Source organism: Lates calcarifer, linkage group LG10 (genome assembly GCF_001640805.2).
Source record: "Lates calcarifer isolate ASB-BC8 linkage group LG10, TLL_Latcal_v3, whole genome shotgun sequence".
Taxonomy (NCBI): Eukaryota; Metazoa; Chordata; class Actinopteri; family Centropomidae; genus Lates; species Lates calcarifer.
This window is the reverse complement of record NC_066842.1, coordinates 13,716,987-13,739,418: the sequence shown is the minus strand read 5'-3', so window position 1 is coordinate 13,739,418 and position 22,432 is coordinate 13,716,987. Positions and strand designations below refer to the sequence as shown.

General features: G+C 42.1%; 2 protein-coding genes across 6 annotated transcripts in view; one reads left to right on the top strand and one right to left on the bottom strand.

The window, feature by feature from the left end:
* The window catches only part of igf1ra (insulin-like growth factor 1a receptor), a 76,043-nt gene extending 55,139 nt beyond the window's left edge, over positions 1-20,904 (top strand). The window contains exons 6-22 of one of the 2 annotated variants that reach the window (XM_018664015.2): positions 257-465; positions 591-717; positions 1,141-1,376; positions 1,546-1,713; positions 1,808-2,015; positions 5,383-5,669; positions 5,774-5,916; positions 6,703-6,868; positions 6,979-7,081; positions 7,311-7,381; positions 7,481-7,710; positions 8,435-8,539; positions 8,817-8,976; positions 9,227-9,356; positions 10,963-11,097; positions 14,424-14,589; positions 20,817-20,904. In XM_018664015.2, coding sequence (XP_018519531.1) covers positions 257-465; positions 591-717; positions 1,141-1,376; positions 1,546-1,713; positions 1,808-2,015; positions 5,383-5,669; positions 5,774-5,916; positions 6,703-6,868; positions 6,979-7,081; positions 7,311-7,381; positions 7,481-7,710; positions 8,435-8,539; positions 8,817-8,976; positions 9,227-9,356; positions 10,963-11,097; positions 14,424-14,589; positions 20,817-20,819 — 2,647 coding nt within the window. In that variant the 3' untranslated portion in view covers positions 20,820-20,904. Of the gene's footprint in view, positions 1-256; positions 466-590; positions 718-1,140; positions 1,377-1,545; positions 1,714-1,807; positions 2,016-5,382; positions 5,670-5,773; positions 5,917-6,702; positions 6,869-6,978; positions 7,082-7,310; positions 7,382-7,480; positions 7,711-8,434; positions 8,540-8,816; positions 8,977-9,226; positions 9,357-10,962; positions 11,098-14,423; positions 15,553-20,816 lie in introns of those variants that run through there. The other variant, XM_018664014.2, reaches the window with a different exon arrangement.
* Positions 12,591-22,204, bottom strand: pgpep1l (pyroglutamyl-peptidase I like). Of its 4 annotated transcripts, XR_007813976.1 has the most exons (8): positions 22,021-22,204; positions 21,877-21,929; positions 21,671-21,787; positions 21,130-21,356; positions 20,826-21,048; positions 14,396-14,537; positions 14,083-14,164; positions 12,591-13,253 (listed from the first exon to the last, which is right to left on the bottom strand). XR_007813976.1 is itself a non-coding variant. In XM_051073399.1 (6 exons), the coding sequence occupies exons 1-5, from the start codon at positions 22,049-22,051 to the stop codon at positions 20,856-20,858; spliced, it is 621 nt and encodes a 206-aa protein (XP_050929356.1). In that variant the 5' UTR covers positions 22,052-22,204; the 3' UTR covers positions 14,746-14,881; positions 20,826-20,855. The 4 variants fall into 4 exon arrangements, 3 of the variants coding, with proteins under 3 accessions (XP_050929356.1, XP_050929355.1, XP_050929354.1); XM_051073399.1 differs by lacking the exons at positions 12,591-13,253; positions 14,083-14,164; positions 14,396-14,537 and adding an exon at positions 14,746-14,881; XM_051073398.1 differs by lacking the exons at positions 12,591-13,253; positions 14,083-14,164; positions 14,396-14,537 and adding an exon at positions 19,914-20,379.
* Between the last annotated feature and the right edge of the window lie 228 nt (positions 22,205-22,432).

The window sequence follows — 22,432 nt, the reverse complement described above, 5'->3', positions numbered from 1 at the left end:
AAGTTTCACTCAGAGGAATGTTGTTGAGGATGGCAGACATTCCCTTCACTATGGAGGTGTTCTGCTGTGGTGCTTGAATTGCCAGAGCTCAAGAGTATTAGAATGAAACTGTTTCTGTTTCATGTCCTCCTCTGTACAACAGCCCATTAATGTGCACCTCTGTCAGTGCTTAATGCTGCCACCAGGTGGCAAATATTCACGTAACAATCTATGTGAGATGGTTGTAAACTGTTCTTTTATCTCCTTCTGTTATCAGCATGTATTCGTTCTCCGCCATCAACAACCAGCACTTGCAGTATCTGTGGGACTGGAGTCAGCACAACCTGACGATTCGGGCTGGGCGTCTCTTCTTCCGCTTGAACCCCAAACTCTGCATGTCTGAGATCCGCACGATGTGGGATAAGACGGGAATAACTGTGAAGCCAGAGGAGGGTGATTTTCGTAACAACGGTGAAAGAGCCAGCTGTGAGTATAACTCATGAACCTTACCACCATTGCTGTCCGGTGGGAACTTAAAAAAAATAATTAAAACAGCCATGAAACATATATATCCTGTATGTCTCATTGGTTGTCCTTCTCTGTCACAACAGGTGAAAGCCATACCCTGACGTTCAAGTCTAACATCACATCAAGCCATACGATCAAGCTGACATGGGAGCGCTACCAGCCGCCAGACTTAGGAGACCTTATCAGCTTCATAGTCTACTACAAGGAGTCGTGAGTACTCTGAAGACAAACAGCTCATTATCCTCTCTAACACTGCACTAACACTAAAATCTATTCTACTTCAGCCATGTTCCAAACACACTTATTTTATGGAAAAAACATCTTAAATGATTGTATTTTTCTGGTTTTTGATTATTATTATTATTATTTTTTTTCCCTTGACTGTCCCTATGTACATTTCACCTTACTGCATCATTTTCCAAGACAGTGTTTGACTTTTGATTCATTCTCTGAGATCTTGTACAATTTCTGTTTGAATACAATCATTATGTATTTTGATGTCAGCATATGCAGAATACACATTTGTAAATAGCATCTTAAAGATTCAAAACTGACAAGATTTTAAGATGAATCATATCTTCAACGATTACTAGATCAGTTTTGATATGATGCCATGTTTTGTGTCTTTTCCAGCCCTTTCCAGAACATCACAGAGTTCGATGGCCAGGACGGCTGTGGCTCTAACAGCTGGCACATGGTGGATGTGGATCTTCCTCAGGATAAAAATGCTGACCCGAAAGTCAGTGTTCAACACCTCAAGCCCTGGACCCAGTATGCTATTTTTGTGAAGGCCATTACCCTGCAGGTGACGGACAAACACATTACTGGGGCAAAGAGTGATATAATCTACATTCGCACACGTCCATCGAGTAAGTCTGACCGTCAATCTGTCGACGTCAGTACTGTAGCTGTTTATCATTTCTAACACTGTTACACTGTAACACATTATTAGTGACGCAACCTTCTAAGCAATTTCTGTATGAATCATGCTTTAACAATATTTTAATGCAACATACAATAATTTTGTCCCTATTGCAGTTCCATCTGTGCCTAAAGATGCCCGTGCATATGCCAACTCCTCAACTAAGCTGGTGGTGAAGTGGTCGCCTCCGGTCTTTCCCAATGGCAATTTGACCTACTACCTGGTCCGGTGGCAGCAGCAGCCTGAGGACAGAGAGCTCTACCAACATAACTACTGCTCCAAAGGTCTGCATGACTCATTCTACAAAACAATAAGCATATTTTTATTGAGCTTTCCCACTGATCTGTCACTAAACACTGTTGGTTTCCTTTAAAACAGAGCTGAAAATCCCAATCCGGATCCCAGCAACAGGACTGAAAGACATGGAGGACAGCACCAAGCCCACCAAGTCCGACCTGGCTGGGGCAGAGAAAGGCCCGTGCTGTGCTTGCCAGAAGACACCCGAAGAGAAGGATCGGGAGAAGGGCGATCGCCTCTTTTTTAAAATTTTCGAGAACTTCCTTCACAACGCCATCTTTCTGCCAAGGTATGCCACAGATGGGTGACGTAGTATCAGCCTCACATTGATCTCCTGAAAGTGTTTACAGCTCCTTCTCTGTGCCTCACTCCACGGATATGGTCATCAAAGAGCTGAAGTTGTTTGCCTTGATGGGTCAAAATGAGGAATGAGGTGGCGGCCCGGGTGCAATGGGGCTCCTCTGTGAAGCTGACAGGATCCGAGCATGGGGGCGTACATGGACCGGATGGGGGCTGAGCTGGCCCGCTGGGCTGGGCCCTTTTGTCGGGCGGTGCAGATGAGGAGACACGCTGAGTAGAATCCAAAGCCTTCTTAGCGCTCTTGTGGCTTTCTGTTGCCATGGCAACGATGGCACGGGGGGATGTTAGGACCTAGCAGGCAGCAATTTAGGCAACACAAACAAACCCAGGAGAGAGATGTGATTAAGGAGTCTGAAGGGCCTAGTTTGGCTGCGCACTCGTAGCTGCTTAGGCTTTTGTTCCCCACAATAGGGACTGACATTTGTGTTGTGTTATCATTTAACTTGCTCGTGGCTACGGATGTTTAACTGTTTCAAAGACTCCAGCTCCTTTCTTCTCCCACACTCCTATACTGTCATGTAGATAGTCACAGTGAACTGGTGCTTTAACACACTACTGTAATATACAGAGAGCTTTGATATACATGAACACTCAGCAAGTATCTTATAAATCCATATCTTTTAAAGATGCCTCTGGGCCTCCAAAGTTCATTCATTCAAACAGCCTTACAATGCCGTTCTTACTCCTTTCGCAGCACTCCTGTGGAATTGGATCGATATGTCTTTGAAGGAAGAATAATAAAACATAGCTTTCTATTGTAATTGAACTCATATCTGCCCCTCCTTCACCCCTTCTCCTTCTCTCTCTCTCTCTCTCTCTCTCTCTCTCTCTCTCTCTCTCTCTCTCTCTCTCTGGCTGTGTTGATTTGTTATAGTATAGCTGTCTAGGAAACAGGCGGGTGGCAGGTCCCGGGCCTGCAGCGAAGGGCTCAGCCTGTGTATGCACAGACTCTCCACTGTAACAGAGCCAGCATTATTACAAACCACTCCAGGGAAAGGCCTCGAAAATCGGGGAGGTTTTTTCAAGAGTTCAGGGTTTAGACCAGGGGTGAGGGGAAAGAGGGCGGGTGAAAACAGAAACAGAAAGAAGAGGAAATGTTTTCCATTCTGTCCCTCTCCACTCAGCACTCCACTCTCCTCCTCCCCTTGCACGCTCTCTTTGTCTGGGACTTTTTCTTTTTTTATTCCTGTTTTTTTTTTTTTCTGGAACTAGACAGCTGCCAGGAAATGTACAGTGAATCCATCTGGAATTTAAATGAATGAGGGAAGAGCCCCATCAGCGCTAGAATACAAACAGAAAGTAATGAAGGCAGACTGATTTACTGGAGGAGATCACAGAGAGGACGGCTGCCAGTATCTGTTTGGGAGACCTTGTGTTACGGTCCAGAACCTGTTATCAGCTGACTGGGCAATTTATTTACTGTAATCCCCTGCTGCTGAAACTCATGATGAATACATACAGTTACCTCTTCTTCTATTATGTTAGCCCGCTATGTGTTACTGCAGTTAAGGCTGGGCACTAATAATGTGCCCTGCTAGCCACAGACTGAATGAGTAGTCACAGCTTTCCTCTCTGGATTCCATTGCGTAAAGGTAGATCTTTTTTTAGCGGGCGAGGTCAGGACACTAACTGTAGTAGCTCGCTAGTTATAAGGTCATGCTTCAGTCAGCTGAGGAGATTTCTCGGTGCGTCAGGGCTGCCCTGCTTAACCTAACGCTCTTATGACACGTACAAAAAATCCGAAATTCCAAAAAATCAAAAATTTCCTTTCATCTTGCCTCTCCGTGAGGTCTACCCACGTATCTCCCTCTCCTTGTTCTATCGCTTCAATACAGGATAGCTCAAGGCTTACTAGTCAGCGTGAATCAGACTCATGCATCTGTGTCTTTACTTTCCTGTCAGTTTTGGTATATTTTTGATGTATTGTCAGTAGTAACTGATAGAGTTTTTTTTGAGCGCCGTGCTCCAGATTGCACCGCACCAGTTATGACTGTCAGAGAGGAATGTTAACATGTCAGTGCGACTGGTGTTTCCCACGGATCTGTCTGCGTCTGTACTCTCTTCATGTAGGTGTATGTCTGCTCAGACACAAATGATGCTTGACTTAAGCTTTGCTCTGTTAGGTCTCTTACTTAAGCTTTTTATTCCCTCTGGTAGTGCTGATAGAATTAGTTAATTGACAGAAAAGTAATCGGCATCTATTTTGATCATAGATTAAATTGCGTAACACTCTTTCTGCAAGCAAAAATGACAAACAATCTCCTGTTTTAGTTTCTCATTTGTAAGGATTTACAACTTTTCTTTGTCCTATTTTCTTAAATTTTATAGACCAAACAATCAGTAATTGAGGACTAAACTGGCAGATCAAAAATGAAAAACAATACAGTTTTGAATCCTCTGCTTGATTTGCTTCTATCTGAGCTGAGCTGTGTGTGCTGTCAGAGTTTCAAGATCTCTGTAAAGGCTCCACCCACTGTACATCACCTGTTGGAATTTTCCATCTCAGTCAGAGCCAGGACTCCTTTTCCTTGTCTGTTTGTCTCAGCTGACTACCCTACAGGTTTCACAGGTAACTGCGAGCGGTAACTGCAGGCAGGGTGCCCTGTGCCTCTGCCTCTGCTACAGTCACAGCTGTGAGAAGCTGCTTTGCCCCCAGTAATGACTACGTCCGGCTCTGGACGGCTCCACTCCAGAGCTTATCGCCCGTGTTGCAAGACCACATGTCCGTTCACCGCAATGTTGTGCATTTGGCCACTGAAATTTGGTCGTTGCGTTTGAACACGTTGGTTCAGACTGTCGGCGTCATGAAAATATAAGCCATATTTCCCCTCGCTCTTTCCATATTTCAGCTTTTTATACTCTCATTGTTGATTGGGACAAGCTTGACAGCAGCATTGGTTCAGGTTTTTTTTTTCCCCGCTGTGGAAAAATCTGTCTGTGTCAGACTTTTTTTTCTCTCTCTCTCTCTCTGTCTGTCCACCATGCTATGATCTGTCTGACCTCATCCTTCTACACAGCTCCATGGGGAGTAGCATGCAGCATCTGGACACATGGTGTGCTTGCACACACACACACACACACACACACACACACACACACACACACACACACACACACACACACACACACACTCACTCCACCCGGTCCAGCAAGATGCTTATGTTTTGTGTAAAATGCTTTTGGGAATTATAAACCTACAATTATTTGTCACAGTAGGATTTCCAGTATACCTTTTTGACTTTTATTGTCAGAAAAGTGCTCGTTGTACTTAAATCAACTTTCCCTCTGTATTTCAGACCTCCAGACCGTCGACGCAGAGATGTTTTTGGTGTGGCTAACAACACGCTGTTTCCTGACGGTGCTGGCAGGGGGAACACCACCCTTGGCCCAGGGGATAACAGTACAGATGGCATTCCTCCTATAAAAGAGTACCCCTTCTCAGAAGACAAGAGCACAACAGAATATTTAGACATCCCCAACCTGCGGCCCTTCACAGTCTACCGTATCGACATCCATGCCTGCAATGAAGAGGTGGGGCGCTGCAGCGCTGGAGCGTTTGTCTTCTCCAGGACCAAACCTGCAGGTGAGAAACTGACCCGGTTACAATCTATAATGGAAAGGTGAGACAGTGTTCTGAAAATGTAGACACATACTTGGCATAATATTGTGCATGTGTGTGTTTTCCAGTCAAGGCAGATGACATCCCTGGAAAGGTGATCTATGAGAGGAGTGACAAGGTTGAGGGTTGTGTGGTGCTTCACTGGCCAGAGCCTGTCATGCCCAACGGACTCATCCTGATGTATGAGATCAAGTTCCGTCTGGGGACTGAGGTGAGACAGGCTGGGTATAATTAAAGACCCCCTCAGACATGTTTTAAGACATGTCAATATACAATATAAATAAAATAGACATACTGCTTGGGATAATCAATTTGTGTCTGATATGGTTTTCCCCCAAAAAAAGGGTTAAAAGTTCTTAAAAAATCACATGCTTCTTCTCTCTTATTGAAAAATGCTAAAGTCAAAAAGTTCAAGTTTCAGTTGATTCTCACTGAGTATCCAGTGGAAGATTTAAATTTCCACATTGCATGCATATGAGTTGCATATTGGGCCACAATTAGCTCCAATCTGGTTGTAATTTCACAAAATCCTATTCATATGAATGCGTCTTAAATAATGTGACCACTGAGAAAACCTCCACCTTCAGGAGAGGAATGTAAACACAGCCATCATTCTGCACAGTGAAGGTCAGACATTCAAGTGAAGTAACACATTTTTGACTGGAGAGGGACTATAAAAGTCATAAACATCAGTTCTCAGGACAAAAATATTTGTCACAAGCGAACAGTAACCATAGTAGGACTGTCCATCGAGCAGACCCAGACAGATCCTGGTGGGCTGCTGCATCGGTGGGATAGTGGACCCTCAGAAAATCCATAAAGTTTTCACCAGACCTTTACTGGCCCTCTGTGTGTGCGTGTCAGTCGGGGCACGCCTGTCCAGGGCTGAAATTCTTTCCCAATCCACTTCACCGCTGCCAGTAACTGCTGATAAACCTGACCTTGACTCTTTGCTATACTTCAAAACAGCAACTACAACGTGTTTGTTTTCTTTAAGCCCGAGAAACACGAGTGTGTGTCGCGCCAGCATTACCGTGAGCACAGAGGAGCTCGGCTAACCAACCTTGGTTCCGGAAACTACTCGGCCCGTGTGCGCGCCACCTCCCTAGCGGGGAACGGCTCCTGGACGGAGAGTGTGTCCTTCTACGTGCCTCCACCCAAACGTAATGCAGCATTTCTTCTGCAATAAATGCTCTATATTGACTTTTTTCCCTTTATTAATTTAAAGTAGGTAACACATAACCACTTCTCATTTTAATGTTCTGTCTGACAGGGGACGACGGTGTTGCGTTCTATTTGGTCATCATAATTCCCATCATAGTGACGCTTTTCATCGCCAGCCTCACCACAATTCTCTTCTTTGTGAACAAAAAGAGGCAAGTATTTTATGCTTTCCACATTGCCAGACAATGTTGCTTGATTATGTTGTTCAACCTCGCTATGCTCATGAAACCTAACAACCGGTGAAATGTTAATTAGAGTTAATAGGTGTTGCTTTCATTAACATTCCCCTGTGGTAAAGAGCAGACTTTCTGTAGAGTATTAAATATCCTTTCCACAATCAGAGCTGCCTGCCTGCTAACTGAGCTGTGTTTGTGTTAACAGGAATAGTGACAGGCTGGGAAATGGGGTCCTTTATGCGTCTGTCAACCCAGAATACTTCAGTGCTGCTGAAAGTAAGAATATCGAATATCTTCTCAATTTTTCACCGTTAAGGTTTTATTTTGGTGTGTGTATGTGGTGTTGACCCCCTGCTCTCTGTTGTTCCGTGCCAGTGTACGTCCCAGATGAGTGGGAGGTGGCCAGGGAGAAGATCACTATGCACAGGGAGCTGGGTCAGGGCTCCTTCGGCATGGTGTACGAAGGCATCGCCAAGGGGGTGGTCAAGGACGAACCCGAGACGCGAGTGGCCATCAAGACGGTCAACGAGTCGGCCAGCATGAGGGAGCGCATTGAGTTTTTGAACGAGGCCTCTGTCATGAAGGAGTTCAACTGCCACCACGTGGTACGAGTGACACCATGGTCCATGGGACACCTGCCTGAGAAATAACTGCCAATAAATCATGGCTAAAAAATAACACATTGTTATATTGAACCCAGTTGCGAGACAGTGCTTTCAGTTAGCATTGTTTCCTAATTAATCTGTGAAGATTAGAAGTAGAGCGAAAGAGGTCAGCAGGTCACTAGCGCTGAGTATGCTGTGGTTGCCTTTACCCAGGCAGCTACAGCCTGAGGCGGGGTTCAACTTCCTGGAGACTGTGTACATTTCTCTCATCAGCGTGATCACAGCCTCATTAACTACGTTAAACGGATGTGTTAAAGATTTTCCCTTTGGAAAGCTGCTGTTACAACCTTTTTTAATCAAGTCTGGCTGCTAAAAAGCCCAAACACTTAATTATTAAATTCAATTTGAATAATTTAAAGGAATTTTTTTTACAATCTTCAAAGCAAGTTAAAGGGAGACTCTGCTTTTCTAATATAAATCTATGTTGTGAAATATAAAAAGTTGAATGGTTTTTGCTCATAATCTAGAGTGCATCTGAGGGAATGTAGAGCAGACTACCTACTGTACCTTACTAGCTACTCATTTAATACAGTTTGTCTTCATAGTACTCTGTTGTAGTTTTGTGCTAACAGGAAAGCCTGTTTTGAATTAGGTTGTAGCATGAATTTGGGATAGAACTTTTGACTCGTTCCACCTGACGTGTGCTTTTATGTGATTGGTGCAGGTGCGGCTGCTGGGTGTGGTCTCGCAGGGACAGCCAACCTTGGTGATTATGGAGCTGATGACCCGTGGAGATCTCAAGAGCCACCTGCGCTCTCTGCGCAAAGAAGTAAGCAGCTTTTCTTCACTCACCTACACACACACACACACACAGTTCAGTGTATCAGATACAGTCTCTTGCAGAAATAGGTGATGGTCTCATTTGTCATTCACATGCACACACTAATGTGTGAACACATACACACATGCTGCCCCTCTTTTTTTTCCTCCCTTTGTGGCGCTGATCTGAGGACAGCAGAGAAACCTGACATGAGGACAGACTGAACAGGGTTTTATTGTGCTCTTCCTCCCCCCTCTTCACCTCATCTCCTGTCACTCTGCCACAGAATGCCACCAGCCAGGTCCTACCCCCGCTCAAGAAGATGATCCAGATGGCAGGGGAAATCGCTGACGGCATGGCTTACCTAAATGCCAACAAATTTGTCCACAGAGATCTGGCTGCCAGGAACTGCATGGTAGCAGAGGACTTCACTGTGAAGATTGGAGGTAAGTCAAGTTAATACGATGCCTTCAGCCTCCCTCGGTGCTCAGTGCTGAACCCTCTCTGGCTGGCCTCTGAAATAAGTGTTTGGATTTCAGCGAGTGCCTGAGGCAGTGGAGTCCTAATGTAGATGGACAGAGGGAGGGAGGAGGTGAGGGGAATGGATGAGCTCTCAGGAGGACCTTCCCACACAAAATGAGTGATATTCAGTGGCTTCCCCAACCTCTGTTTTCTTTTTCTTTTTTTTCTCTTCAGATTTTGGCATGACCAGAGATATTTATGAGACGGATTACTACCGAAAAGGAGGGAAGGGTTTGCTTCCTGTGCGCTGGATGTCTCCAGAGTCGCTGAAAGATGGCGTGTTCACTACAATGTCTGATGTCTGGTATGAGAACACATCATTCTTGTACACACACATACACACACAAGCCCTGCATTATCCATGTATAAACCTGCCCTAATCCGGGAGGGGGGAGCTTGCAAAGTATCCCAGAAATGTCTGCAATTTGTGTTTTTGAGCGTGTGGATACGCGAAAACACTTCATGCTGTGGAGTCAAAACTGTAAAAGATCACTACACAGCCATTTTTCACTTAACAGTTTGAACATGCATTTCCTGTCATGACAGCTAGTACTTCCAAAACCATCAAAAATCTTTTGGTTTCCAGCTGGTTCTCTGGAAACTCCTCTCTCCATAACAGAATGAGTATAAAACAAGATCTTTTTTTTTTTTTTTTTTCCTTTTCTTTTCTTGACTTACACCCTTATCAATTCAGCCTTTTGGTGAAATCTCAGCTCATTGTTCTACCACATGTTTTGATATTACTCCAGAGAAATACTAATGTTTACTAGCTCCCTTGCAAGTTTTTGTTTCCCAATTCAAAGTGTCCCATGGGCCAGTCCCTAAGAGTGGGCTTAAGCCGCTCCAGATGTTCTCAAATGAGAGGTTGCAGTGCCAGCACAAACCCACCTCCACATTTTGCATAGTATATGTTTCTCTTTGATGTTACACAGATGAAGTTTTAGTGTAAGATGAGCCCATTCCAGGGCTCCCCAGGAATCCACGAATAGGTGACTTTTATTTTGTTGATCAAGAAAAGCTGTCTGAATGTGGCTTTGTCTGTCAGCACAAGACTGTTTCAGCCCGTTACATGCAGTGTTGTAATAGGGCCGTTTTAGAGACTGTTGAGTGTGCTCTCAGAACTCATGCCAGTGGTGAAAATATGACTAGCAAGAGTGAACAAATATTGTGGTCTTTGTTTGTCAAGTTAAGAATTTGCTCCATGAATAGTTTCATAGTTATCTCAGAGTGAGGTAGCTTGAGGTCGAGCTGAAGTGACGTTCACTGTGAATACTAGATACTTAAACGTGTCCTGCATCCACTGACACACTGGTACACTGATACACAGCTTACATTATTCTTATTCATTAGGGTGACAGGTTTTAGGTTTAACACAATGTAGATAACATAAGGGGAAGTATCTGCTAAGCGGCGGTTCTCATATTTCCAGCTCAGTAAATGTTGTCAGGTTGCACTTGCTCTGACCATTAAATTCTAGTTAAGAGCTTACTTTTACTCTAGAGGATGGAGGAATTTAAAGGTGCAACATTTAATGCAGAGAGTCAGTTTTTTGGCACTCTGGGACAGAAATCCACAGCAAACTGAACAGTATACATGCTGTATACTAATAATTTAATTGTAATTCAACACAAGTTGAACGTACGAGAATACCATGTATGTAAAAAATTAGGACACGACTATAAATTCGAATTCACAACAATACAAGAAAGGATATTGCCTAACTTAAGCAAGTAAGCAGGTTTTTAAGTGAAGCAAAAAGAAAGAACTATTTATTTAGAGAGAATGGGGAAAAAGCTAAATCCCCCAAGGATTTTTCAGATGTTGAACTCAATGTAAGCAGCCCTGAATTAGCATCGGACAGGAGGCAGAAATGTAAGTATATTTTCTAAAACTGTCATCTCTCGTCACAGGTCATTTGGTGTCGTTCTGTGGGAGATCGCCACCTTAGCAGAACAGCCTTACCAGGGCATGTCCAATGAACAAGTGCTGCGCTTCGTCATGGAGGGAGGACTCTTGGACAAACCTGACAACTGTCCTGACATGCTGTGAGTCTCTTTATCTCAGCGATCAATAACTGTGTAAATATCAATACCCTTTTTAGGCCACTCAGGCTCAGGCTAAAACACCACTGTAGGATGTATCGTTTTATCCTCTACTGCCACTGCCTTGCACGCCGTCGGTCCCATTAATATTTTCCCCAGCGTCTATTTTAGGTTTGTGGTTCTAAGTGTGTAGGATATCATGTGGTGTGTATGCGAAGGTAGAGCCAAGATGAGGCCTGACATTAACGTCACAGGTTAAATGCGGGCCGTTGACAACATGGTCTCAGCGGTCAGCTGGCAGCGAGAGGCCTCCTCACCCGTCTGCCTCGGCCCATAGAAGGGATGCCACGACCCGTGTGTGAAAGATGCCCCTCATTCCTGCTGCTGAGAACAGACGTGAGGAGGGACATGGTGTCTGTCCATCAGCACAGGGGGATGAGAGCGACAGAAGGAATTCATTAATGCATTTATAATTCATTAATGAATCACCCTGGCTGTTAGAGAAAAGAAAACACAGCACAGCCTGCTTGTCAGCGTGCAGCGCTGCATATATGCATTTCTCCTCTCCCTGTCTGACCTCAATAAGAAGGCATTCTGCTCCATCCCCTCCCACTCTCTATGGCTGACCTCACCTTAGAAGAGAGTGCGAGTAGAAAAAAAAACAAAAAAAAAAAACAGGGACGAGTGTTGTGCAGACACAAACCTCTGGTTTCTATGGCAGCCTGACTGTTTTGTCCTGATTACAGGAGTGTGTGGATTGTGTTACAGAGGTGGTGGGGTAGCCTCCTGGTCTCCGAGCTTACACACAGGGAAGTCAGGCTGCTGCTGCTGGTAGCCTGTGCTGTTGTGACTTAATGGAGATTTCCAGAAGATTGCTGAAGTGTAGTGAAGCCAGAAGTCCATACAAAGACTGAATAGAAAGATACAAGAAGAGGAAGTGGGCAGAATAATAGACAGAGGGATGAGTCACATTTGGAGAGCTTTGAATGTCTCCTCCTTGTACTGTGTTTCCCATGGTCAGGTAGCTGTGGGTCACTGATTGGATTTCCCATGTTTCTGTCTACAGTTTCCCTTAGACAAAAGTGCATTCTCTCTCTAGCAGGGTTGGGCGAAAAAGTAAAAGCAGACTGTGATCATATTAAACATCACAATTTAATGTGGAATGTTCAGTATCACTTACGGTGCTATTATGCATAAATGTTTCATCACACTGGGGACGTTGCATGTGTGAACTTTTGCAGTTCTGCTGCAAGAGAGTCCTGTTTAGGTTTATTAACATCCACCGTAGATGGTTTTGAGGCCACTCTGAACTCACAGTTGGCCTTAAAGTGTGTCTGTTTTTGATTTTATCTGAGTGTTTCAAGGACTTTTTGTCCATCTCCTTGGCTGGTGAAATTTTGGCTGTGTCTGGACCCATGCAAATTTCTTTATAAAAGCCTGACCGCCTCCAGTTCTCATCTTAAAAGCACCATTGTCACACAAATCGCTCTTAGATATTTGCTTATGACACTCAGCATTTACTGGTGTGACGGAAAAGTATGCTTTGACTCCAACTCATATTAGTATACAGACAGTGCAGGGGACATAATTACAGGAGGATACAGGTACAGGTAGAACTTTACAAAGCTATCATGCTAGTGAGCTGTTATTATACAGTACATATGTATACATCTCATGCACCACTTTGAACTGTTACATGTAGCTAACGTCACTGACGACAGGTCAAAGATAAATCAATTTAGTTTAATGGCAATAGCATGTGTCTGTGTGTGCCATGATTGGCAGGATGCTGACAAGAAGTTAGGATTTATTGCAGTGTTTGTTTTCTAAATTTGCATCAACAAGCTCTGTGCACAGCAACAGATGGTGTTTGGGGGTGTGTGGGGGGTTTCAGCAGGCAGGACCACGCGGACAGGTTACTCTGGAGCGTCGGCCCAGCTCCAAGCATTACATGTCTTTTTTGCGGGAGGTCTTTGCCGCCTGGGTCTGGACATCTGAACATCAACTTTAAGACACTTGCTGCGCTGCTGAAAAACAAGTCCGAGCCGCCCCCCTGCTGCTTCAGAGCGTGTGCTTAGGAAAGCTCTACCCATAATTCCTCTGTGCAGAGAGGAGCTGGCACCCAGCTGCAGAGGCTGTTGTAGACTGCAAAGAGACCACTGGGAGAGAGGGAGAGAGAAGGAAAACAAGAGAAAGGGAACAGCAAAAGTGGAGGAGAGATGACCGAGGTGTTTATGTCAGCGGGCCTTAGAGAGTATTCTTAGCTTGTTTGTGTATAATTGAAGTTGTGGTGTGTGGTGTAGCACCACACAAAACTGTAATAATTCTCCCTTTTATGATGTTGTTTTGACATTCCCAAAGCTCGGCTGCTGGCCTGGCACAGTAACCTTATGTATGATTTACTGTGCTGCAGACTACATGCTACATTACTGATGTTAACTGTATGTGTAGTCATGTAGCAATAAATAAATCATGTCCATTTTTACAGATGTCTCAATTTGACTGCCTTTAAAAAGTAGTTTTTGAATTTACTTGATATATGTATAAAACTAAAAGTATTGTAGTTGGCAGAAAGTTTAGAAAACATCTTACTACTTCAGTGCATTTCAACTGATGTTATATTTCACTGGACAGTATTAAATGAGATAGCTAAGTTTCAGAAAGACAACGCGGCAACAACAAACAGGCATGAAATTAATTAGCAAATCCAAGTGTGTACAGCTGTTGCCATCAGGCTAACGGCATGTGTTGCATTCAATAAATCAGTTAACAGTGAGACTCTAGAGAGTTGTAGTATATTAGTCTGTACCATATTAATGCACTGTCTACATAGTTTTTCCCCTAAAGATCAATACAGTAAACTTGAGTTTTAGTACCATAGTATTGAAATGGGCTTAAACTTCAATGTCTCCTGCCACCTGCTGGTGAGAAACATGAAGTCTTCCCACGCTTACGTTTTAAAAGGGTCACAATTTATTCAATACTCACATTCCCCAAGGCACACTGGTTGCTGTCAACGCTCCTTCCATCCTTACTGGCTGTGGAGTAATCCATCTCTAGGACAGCTGCACTGTAAGAGATGGGGGACAAAATCCACTGTACTCATTATGTTCAGCCAAAGGCAATATGAGGGTTTAATAGTCTAAGTTAAATTAAGTTGGTATCTTGTAAAGTTCTGATCTTTGTAGAAAACTCCTGAACTTACAGTATGAAATATACGAGTATTGTATTAGAATGGGGAAAAAACTGTGCTTTAATAACAAAAAACACCAAAATGAAGACTCTACTGTGCTTTACTAACCCTTTTATCCTTTGTACATCACTTGCAGGTTTGAGCTGATGAGGATGTGCTGGCAATACAACCCAAAGATGCGTCCGTCCTTCCTGGAGATCATCAGCAGCATCAAAGATGAACTGGATCCTCCCTTCAGGGAAATGAGCTTCTATTACAGTGAGGAGAACAAGCCGCCGGACACCGAGGAGTTAGACATAGAGGTAGAAAACATGGAGAACATTCCACTGGACCCTGCATCCACCAGGCAGCCCTCAGCTGCTGCTGCCGCTGCCCCCTTGTCGGGGTGCACGGGAGGCACGCCTCCTCCTACCCAGCAGTTATCCCCCATGCAAGGCCCGAGTACTCCATTACTGGGAGCCGTGTCTCCCTCCTCCCCGGGCCCTGTTGCCTCTGCCTTGGCATCTCCCAGCCAAGCCTTGGAAAAGCACTCAGGACATATTTCGGCCAACGGGCCTGTTGTGGTGCTGCGGCCCAACTTTGACGAGATGCAACCTTATGCACACATGAATGGGGGCAGAAAGAACGAACGGGCGTTACCACTGCCCCAGTCGTCGGCCTGCTGATATCAGACCAGCCCCTCCTCCTCTTCCTCCTCTTACACAGGGTAACACAAACCTCTCCTCCATCTCTTAAGGAGAGATGGATGAGGTAAGGAATGACTTTCTTCTACTGTGTGCCAGTAGATGGTCTCTCCACTCCTTTAAGGTCAAACATAAAACTCTAAAAACTGAAAAATAAGACAGAAACCTGCTAAAGCATTTGGAGTTTGGTGGCTCAGACTCGACACTGGGGAACTCCTTCCTGTGCAGCCTGTATTTCAGTCATTGTTACATAAGTCCTTCAAGAAGGAGAACAACACAGGCATGTATCCTGACTTTTTCAGATTTAGACATGAACATAAAGAAAATCTTTTTTTTTTTCTTTTTTTTTTTTTTTTTTAGCATATCTGCCAGCAAATCCAACAGAAGAGCACTTTTTTCCCTGATGATTTCAGAGAGGATGTTGTGGATATCTGAGTGTGTATTTATACGAACACATGATTCTCTCTATAATATGGTATAACTCCATTTCTAAAATGACTTTCCATCAAAATGACTTTGTTTCCTTGAGCACACTGGCTCATGTCATGTGAGAATGCTTCAATTAGAAAGTTTGGACTGAGATCATTGTTTCATTTTCCTGTTGATATTTCTGTGGGTGTAGATACCGTCAAGAGTGGGTCAAAATGGAAGAGGAGGGCCTATTGTGTATCTGCCAAACTGTTGCCAAATCAAGCCCCCCCCCCCCCAGTTTCATCCAGGTCTCCCCTTTTTGCTTAAGGCTGTGATTCAGAGTTGAGATAAGTTTTTTTTTCTGGGAAATAATACCAAAATTATTTGGTAGTGCTCAGACTTCACACACGTGTGTGTGTGTGTGTGTGTGTGTGTGTGTGTGTGTGTGTGTGTGTGTGTGTGTGTGTGTGTGTGTGACAGGACAGAATACAGTGTTACTGTTGAGATGTGCTGCAATCACACCTGCAGTCAAAGTTTTCTCACAATATGCAGCGTCTGCACTGGGGGTGGAATAAATCTAGCAAGGCTTGTGAAGAGGAACACAAGACAAAGTAAGTTAATAATATACAGAGAAGCCAGTGTGAAAGCAAGACTGAGTTTGTTTCAGTCAGGATTTAAAATATAAGAAAATGGTTTTGTTTTTTTCAGTCAATTTACACTATATCACCATGAATTCCTAAATAATTGATCGATATGTAGTAGTTAAAGTAACCACTAGCATTATTAAAACAGTTAAATGATAGCAACAAGATTCTTAGATATACAAATTTACAAAGAGAATGCTTACTTTTTGACACAAAATGCCTGGATTTCATTGGTTCCAGCTCCTCATATATGAGAATTTTGCTGCTTTATTTCTGACATAACAAGCAATTTAAAGATATCAGCTTGTGCTGTCTTCACTATTTTTCAAATACCAAACCAAAAATAAAATTGGTAGATTATTTGGTAATGCAAATGATCATTCACTGCAGCCCCTTATCTTCATATAATTACATTTGAAACACACTGTTGCTGGTGATAGGGCTTACCAAAATTTTCTGTTGCAACTACCAAAAACCATGCAGATCTAAGAATAACTTTATCCCTTCATCGCTTTCATCTTTTGAACATCTGAGGGAAGTACACATGTGACTTTAGTCAGCCAACTCTGAATCACAGCCTCCGTCTGTCTTTGTTTTAACAAAAAGGAAAAAAAAGAAAAAAAAAAAAATGAAACAGAACATCAGAGCATCACAAGTCCCACACTGCAGAACACTGAATTTCACAATCAAGGGATACGACTCTGCCTCCGCTTTCATTTTAATCAAACCTTATCTGACTTTTTTTTGTTTTTTTTTAAAGTGTGCATTTCATGTGGGAGGTGATAACTGCTAATCAGATTAAAATGGCACCAAATACACCACATCAAAACAAACTGAGTCTGAGACCTGAGACAGAAAATGAGAAGGTGTTGGATCAGTAAAGATTTTAGTAGCCTAGAGACAACTTTTAAGTCACAGCAGGTCTCTTTTAGAATAGTCATTAGTTTCTCTACATTTCAAACACATATAAAGGTCTTACGGTTGTATTTTAGACTGCAGGACCGTTTTTATACACATCATTGGTTTTGTCACTTTTTTAAACCTTTTTACGGTTACAAAATGTTTGCCTCTATGTCTGTACAGAACAAAGCTGCTATTTTATTCTTTTTCTCTTTTGGATGTTATATATTAAGGAATCCTTCAGGTTTGGTATTTTATGGTCTCCACTACAGTCCATTTCTTATATCTTCAGACTCTGTTTAAAATAAATAAATAAAACTACAAAAAATAAGATGATTTAGATATAAAAACTTTTTTTCTGTTACCCCAAAAGGTTTTTCTGTAACACTACAGTTTGTTCATTGCCTTTTATTTTTATGAAATGTTTCTTCTGTATTTGTTTTGTGGATGTCTATATTATTATTATTATTATTATTATTATTATTATTATTATTATTATTTGGAATGGACACCTTAGCTCGAAGTGTGGGCGTGTACTTTCTGCACCCTTTTTGTACTTGTTGTCTAGCACCGCACCTAGCATTGCCCTCTAGGTGCAACTCAATCTCAGGTCAAAGTAAAGGCTTTGCTTTCTCCACACATTCTCATGATCGTCCTCTACTTGTCTCACCTTGTAACCACCCCCACCACCCCATCATCATCATCATCATCATCATCAGGATGTTGTCCAATAGTGCCCTGTCTCCTTCCCTCTCGCCCCTCACTGACCTCAGCAACAAATTGTACCTGTTTCCCCCCTGCCCGGTGCCTCCTTTTTTTTTTTCTTCTTTTTTTTTCCTTTTAAAGTCAGGATTCAGTTCCAGTACACAAGATATTTACTTTATACTAGATCTGGTATTTTAACCCATCCATTTCCTGCCTCTTCTCAAATCAACAGGGCTAATTGGGTTGTTTTATTTGCCTTAATTATGCCAACCATCTTTTAACCATTCAAAATCTGTTGTTTTTTTTCCTTCCCTCCTTTTTTAAAATTACTTCAACAAGCGCAATACAACGCCACTTCTCTCTTCAAAGTGAGAACAGGTCTTATCGTTTGTCTTCATAATCCAAATAAAGGATGGGTTAAAGTCCAGGGAAGGGAACACACTTTCAATGTCATGAATGGAAAAAGGTCTTAAAATGGAGGCTGAATAGTGAAAAGCGTTTTGAAGGATTTCTCCTCATCTTTTTGGAAAATGTTGCCTGGTGATTTTTTTTTTCCCTTTCTTTGAAGTTTTTTTTTTGTAGGAGTGTTATTTATTTATTTTTTTATTTTCCTTTTGTGATATCAGTTTAAATCACTGTATAAATGCCCCATGATTCAGTATAAAGTTGGATTTTTTTGTATGTATTTTCTTTGGTGTCATGACTGGGGGACTTAAAAAAAAACAACAATTTTTTTTTTCCTTCAAGTATATATCTACCTCACTCTTTTTGAATATATGTATGCGTATGGAAAACAAGTACATCTCACTCTTTCTCATCAGTCTATATAGAAACCTCATCACCAGGATAAAAACCCACAGGGACCTAGATAAACCTCACAAAGACGAGTAGGACAGGAGATGGAATTTTAAGTGCCGTAAGTTCAGCCCACCGATTTCTGGCCCACTAAAAGTACATTTATACCTCTGAACATACAAAGGAAAGGCAGTGTGCTGCGGCCTTCAATCATTTCAGCTGTTGTCAGGTATTTATATGGGAAAATACTACACAATTATGTCAACCTACACTCTAATTTGACTGCGTAGTTTATAGTGTTAAAAGGCTTGGAGCAGGTGCAGTACAGTGTACAATAAGACAAGATGCCGGGGCACAGCATCAACACCACACATTCCATCTCCATTGACTCCAAACATATTATCACAACCTAAAACCCTCAAGAGACAGAAATTCATTTTCTCATCTAAAATGCATTTATATAGAAGTCTAAACAGTAATCATGAGGAATATTTTTAAAAAAGGGAAATGTTTTATTGATCTCAGAGATTAAAAAAAAAAAAAAGTATTTGCTGTTGGCCTGCAGCCTGTGACGCTGCGAGGTTATGGCACGACTCTGCATTTCATCAGATTAATTAGTTTACTCCGAACATCCAGATCACACTCTAATAAAAATACTAGTAAAAAATACATTCAGTCATGTGTATGGATCTGTACTGTGAATGTAACAAAGGATATTTCTGTACTTTCTACACAAAAACCTTAATAGCGATAGCGGCAACCTTCACCTCCACCTCCTACATGTTTCTACCTTCAGTCCTAAGATGAGCAACTTCAGCAGTTTGTCAGTCAGTGTTGGAATCAAAGCAGCAGAGGAAACTTTGTTCTTGTCACTAAGACAGTTAGATTTCATTGTTTTTTTGTTTCTTTGCAGCTATGTGAATGCCATTATTTCCCCCTGTCCAACTCTACCTGCTGAATGCCATGATGTTCTAGCTCTAGTTTTTTTTTATTTTTTTAAATAATTTGGAAAGTAAACTCTACACACCTTTTCTGGCCTGTTGTACTGCTACTTACAGATATGCTGCTGGTTCAAACAGTCACCTCAGTGGATCTTATACTGTCATCGTGAAACGTTGAGCGTTAAGGTGGCGACGGAGCTTTTACATCTCAGAGCTTCACGTAAAAACCTCAGTTCTACTTTTTACGCGCAGTGGCTATGTGTTGAACATTGGGCTCAGTGTATGGGCTTCTGAGCTGGAGGCATAAGATAATTTGTTGAAATCAATATCCAGAAAGCAATACATTAAAAAAAAAAATCGTATTACGAACAGGTCACTGGGTAACCTCTAATGTGAAATTTGGGTGCTCAATCTAGGTTAAGCATTTTATCTGTGCACGATTTCAGAGAATAACAATGAAAGAGTGAACAATCTTTTGGTTGAAAAACAGTCCGACTGCTGCTGAACATTACATTGGTATAGAAATCACCACTGACAAGCAAACAGCTTGTGTAGTTACTTAACATATCTGTGCATTTCTGTTTGTTTTATTTTCCAGTTTGGATGTATGTAATGATAAAATACAAATATTTCTTATATATATTTCATCTTTTTCAGTTCGGGGAATAGACATTACATTGACCTATTGTGAGGTGAATTACTGGTTACCATTAGATCACAAACCTGTCACAAGCATTTAAATAAATACATGGACATATATATATATAGGACAGGGATGTTGCATAGATTACGGGTAGACATGGTAAAGAGTAAAAACAACATGATTAGAAAAAAATGATAGGCCTAAGTTTACAGCTTCACACTAGTTGCTTTTTTTTGCATTACCAGATTTCCAGCATAAGTATACAGTCATTAACTAGAACACATCTGACGTAATCATCTATCATTTCAGTTCTTCAGAATGTTCTTCATGCAGACCTCAGGTTTATGGAGGATGCGTCAGTGCATTCAAACTGCAATAATAAGTTCGAGGTTTATCATTATCATGCCTCTGTTTTTTTATGATTTGCATTCCTATACCTTCTGAGGGGGCCTTGATCTACTACTATTATTTTATTATTATAATACTTTCACAAAATCTGTGTGTTCATTACCTGATTGGGGGAAAAAAAGAAATAACCATAAACGTTCACTAGACTCTGTCTTCTTTCAAACTGTATCTGAGGCCTCAAAAAGTTTTTTCACACCTATAGCTGAGATGGTGTGTTTTTTGACATGCCATCTCCAAATGTGTATCTGAGAATTTCTTGTATTTTCTTTTTTTTTTCTCTGAAATTTGGAATAAATAAATGAATGAGAACTATGACTGCTTGTTCTACTTAATTCACTCTGAAGCCACAATTTGTCATTCACAACATTCAGTGATGTGTTGTCTGTTTGTGTCTTTTAGTAGATCTACCTTGATGTGACTGCAGGCAGGATTGAGGAATCAGAGGTCATCGTTTCTTTGTGCTGGTTCCGCAGGGTCCTCCAGCTGGTCGAGCATGGTCTGAACGAGGGCCTGCAGCAGAGGAACCAGCCTGTCAGCTGAGGCCAGGCTGCCAGATGTGGGTATGTGCATGAAGGCTGCTCTCCCCTGCCCGTAATACAGTGAGCAGTAATACGCAAAATCGCACAGGTATCTGAGAAGGAGACAAGGGAGCATGATCTCATTGTTTTTTTTAGCATCTTGTCAACACACTGCAGAAAACAGATGCCTATACCTGCCGGCGTCTCTTGAATAAACGACATCCATTCCTACTTCTTTGAACTGTTTGGAAACAGCCCTCATGTTAATGATGGAGCAGAGTTTCTCTGGTCCTCCTTCCACGCAGCAGTGACTCTCAGGACAGAAACCACACACATCTTTGTCTCTGTATCTGCTGTTCTTCCCTGTTTGCTCCAAGATGACGACACTGGAGCCCCTGGCTATGCCCAGATGTACTGCAAACTGGGACATACACAGTGACAAACATCGTGAGACATTCATATCATCGCCAGAGTGTATTTATAGGCTTCAACACTAAGTGTCTCACCCAGGGCTGTAGATACCATTGAGATCATGTCTTCTAAAGTTTTTCTTGCAATTTTGGAGTTTAATCAATGGCTGCACTCTAGAATTAAAATAAATAACAAGCTTGATTTGGTTTGGTTCCGATGTTTTTGGACAAAATGGGTGGGTGGGTGGCCTGCTCTCCTCAGCATTAAAAATAAAATAAAATGGCTACAGCCCTGGTCATGACTTTATAATGCTATATTCTTTACCTTTGGCTTCAGAGTTTGCCAAATCTCAGAAATGATTTGCTGAGTCTTGACATAACTCACTGGTAGCTCCTTGATGTAAATATCAATCCATTCTCCCAATCCCAACACCTTCAGCCCCTGTAATAATTAATTTTTTTTAGACATCTTGAGTCAATTACATTGGACTTTTAGTACACACTTGAAGGTGTACCCCCCCCAAACATTACCTGGGCTGCCTTCCAGCTCGGGTTCACCAAGAACTGTCTGAAAGGTCCAAACCCTTGAAAAGACAGGTTAGAAATCGCACTTTAAAGCAGAATATCTATTTCAAAAGAGCTCCTGTATTCATGAGCAAACACTTGTTACTTTACCTGTAACGACCACTGTTTTGCTTCCATTCATAACGCCGTCACTTTTCCTCTGTCAGTAAAGATAGTTGTTACGCACTTCATGTCAGGACACAAAAAAACAAGAAGGCTTATTTGAAGCTTCCGCAACTCACTTTTTGTCCGCTAGGGGGAGTTATTCCCCGGCAGATAAACGGGGACGCCCCGTGTGGAAATGATACATTCAGGTACGTTCGGTAAGTTCGGACATCTAACTTATTTTCAGGTTTTCAACGTCTTGTCACAATTTAATTAGCCTGATGATAAAATCAAACTGTCGTTTCCGTTTTCACTCCATTTTTACCAGTCAGACATAATATATCTCTTAACATTATACTATTTGTATATTCCCATTGATACATTTATATATTGGCAAAGGTTTTGAACGTGAAATGCA

Coding starts and splice junctions, on each gene's coding strand:
- pgpep1l (XM_051073399.1), bottom strand. CDS start 22,051: ATGAATGGAAGCAAAACAGTGGTCGTTACAG. Junction 21,930..22,020: donor CAAAACAGTGGTCGTTACAG/GTAAAGTAACAA, acceptor TGTCTTTTCAAG/GGTTTGGACCTTTCAGACAG. Junction 21,049..21,129: donor TATTCAAGAGACGCCGGCAG/GTATAGGCATCT, acceptor TCTCCTTCTCAG/ATACCTGTGCGATTTTGCGT.